Here is a 1,843-nt window from a genome sequence, read left to right as displayed (position 1 = left end):
TGTGTGTGTGTGTGTGTGTGTGTGTGTGTGTGTGTGTGTGTGTGTGTGTGTGTGTGTGTGTGTGTTTGTCCTCCATTTGGCCCACTGTCCCGCAATTTGCCTGTCTGCCTGCATGCCTCTACATGCACTGTATGTGTCCCTGTTTGACTGCCTGAACGACGATAAAGTGCAGTTTAATTGCCCGTCAGCAGAGCTCCCCCCAATCAATAAACGAGATGAAATGATGCACACATACATAGTGTGGCGCTGGATACAGTGCACAGTGGGGAGGAGGAGTGGGGAGATGTGTAATGTAAGGCGCTCCGCTTCGCACGCCAAGAACCACAACCACACACACAACGGCACCAGCCACAATTTATTTTACCCACAGTTCGAGAGTGGGAATTTCAATTTTGCCAACTCCACGACCTGGTTGTTGGTTGCCAAGACGTTGGAGCTGTGGCAGACACAAGCGCCCACAAGCACAAGCACCCACCACATACACACAAGACACGAGTAGTGCTGCTGCTGGCTGGTGTCACGCAAGCGCAGTCGCGAGCCACACACCGCACCGCCGCCATGACATCCATTCTGTGTCAGTGGCTGAACGAGGATGTCCACCTTTCCTCCACAATCGGTGGGAATCATGGAATGCTGTGGGTGGTGCGGGCGGGAGGGGTGTTACTTGAACGACATGAGCAGCACAAAAGCAGAGACATATCCACGCACCCCAACACATCAAGTACACACACACACACGCACACACACACACACACGCACACACACACACACACGCACACACACACACACACACACACACACACACACACACACACTGTTGACGCTCCATTTGCGCGATTCACATCCTCGTACGTTGCTGTGCACTTGTTGTTGGGTACAGACGCTGACCGCTTCGCAGAGCAGTTCTCAAATGGCTACCTGTTTGCAGAGTTGTTGACCAAGCACAACCTACCATGTGACGTGCGCACCTTCTCCAAGTCAAAGTACGCAACGAGCGCTTGCCATGTCGTGCACTTGTATGTGTTGTGTGTGTGTGTGTGTCTGTGTGTCTGTGTGTCTGTGGGTGTGTGTGGGTGCGTGTGCGTGTGCTCTGTGTGTGTGTGTGTGTGTGTGTGTGTGTGTGTGTGTGTGTGTGTGTGCGTGGGTCTGTGGGTGTGTTGTGAGCTTTGTGTATGTTGTGTCTGTGTGCCTATGTCTCTTTTTTGTGAGTTGTACGGTCTCGTCCAATTGCGTGATGTTACTTTCATACACTGCGCATATTCTCATTCCCTGGCCCAACACTTTGGTCGATGCAGGTCTGCAGAGGCCAAGCTCAACAACTTCTTGAAGCTGGAGCCAAGCTTTCGCGCCCTTCGCATCCCCTTTGACGCCAACATGGTGCGAGCGACCGTCTCACTTGCTCTGCTGTAATTATTTCGATCTCTGTCCACAACGCAGTTCCTTTTCGAGCGACAATGAGCACACGCATGAACGCAGTCAGAACCACACGCGTGCGCACACGAGCGCACGCGGACACTCAGTTGCTCTCTTTCTCTTCCCTTCCTCTGCTTCCCTTCTTCTCTTCGAATGAATCCACATGAATAACCACACTGACCTTTGTGTGCTAACACCTTCACATCCACCTCATTCACACACAAACACACACACACACACTCACACACACTCACACACGCACACACACCAGGCGCGGGACATCATGGAGGGCAAGCATGGCGTGGCCAGTCGCCTCGCGTATCAGCTCTTTGTTCAACTCAGCCAGTTCAAGTCGGGGGTGAGTGTAGTGTGTGTGTGTGTGTGTGTGTGTGTGTGTGTGTCTGTGTGTGTGTCTGTGTGTGTGTGTCTG

The 1,843-nt window shown here is 52.6% G+C and overlaps 1 protein-coding gene across 1 annotated transcript in view; it reads left to right on the top strand.

The window, feature by feature from the left end:
- Positions 1–372: 372 nt before the first annotated feature.
- PTSG_08956 (uncharacterized protein) overlaps positions 373–1,843 on the top strand; it is a gene marked incomplete at its 3' end in the record, with an annotated part of 12,214 nt that continues 10,743 nt past the window's right edge. Inside the window, exons 1-4 of the mRNA XM_004989697.1 lie at positions 373–616; positions 881–983; positions 1,296–1,377; positions 1,685–1,771. Of these exons, the coding sequence (XP_004989754.1) occupies positions 559–616; positions 881–983; positions 1,296–1,377; positions 1,685–1,771 (330 nt within the window). The 5' untranslated portion in view covers positions 373–558. The remainder of the gene's footprint in view (positions 617–880; positions 984–1,295; positions 1,378–1,684; positions 1,772–1,843) is intronic.

The sequence above is a fragment of the Salpingoeca rosetta genome (assembly GCF_000188695.1).
Source record: "Salpingoeca rosetta unplaced genomic scaffold supercont1.27, whole genome shotgun sequence".
In the NCBI taxonomy this organism is placed as follows: domain Eukaryota; class Choanoflagellata; order Craspedida; family Salpingoecidae; genus Salpingoeca; species Salpingoeca rosetta.
The sequence above is the reverse complement of the archived record's forward strand: the minus strand, read 5'-3'. Positions and strand labels throughout refer to the sequence as shown.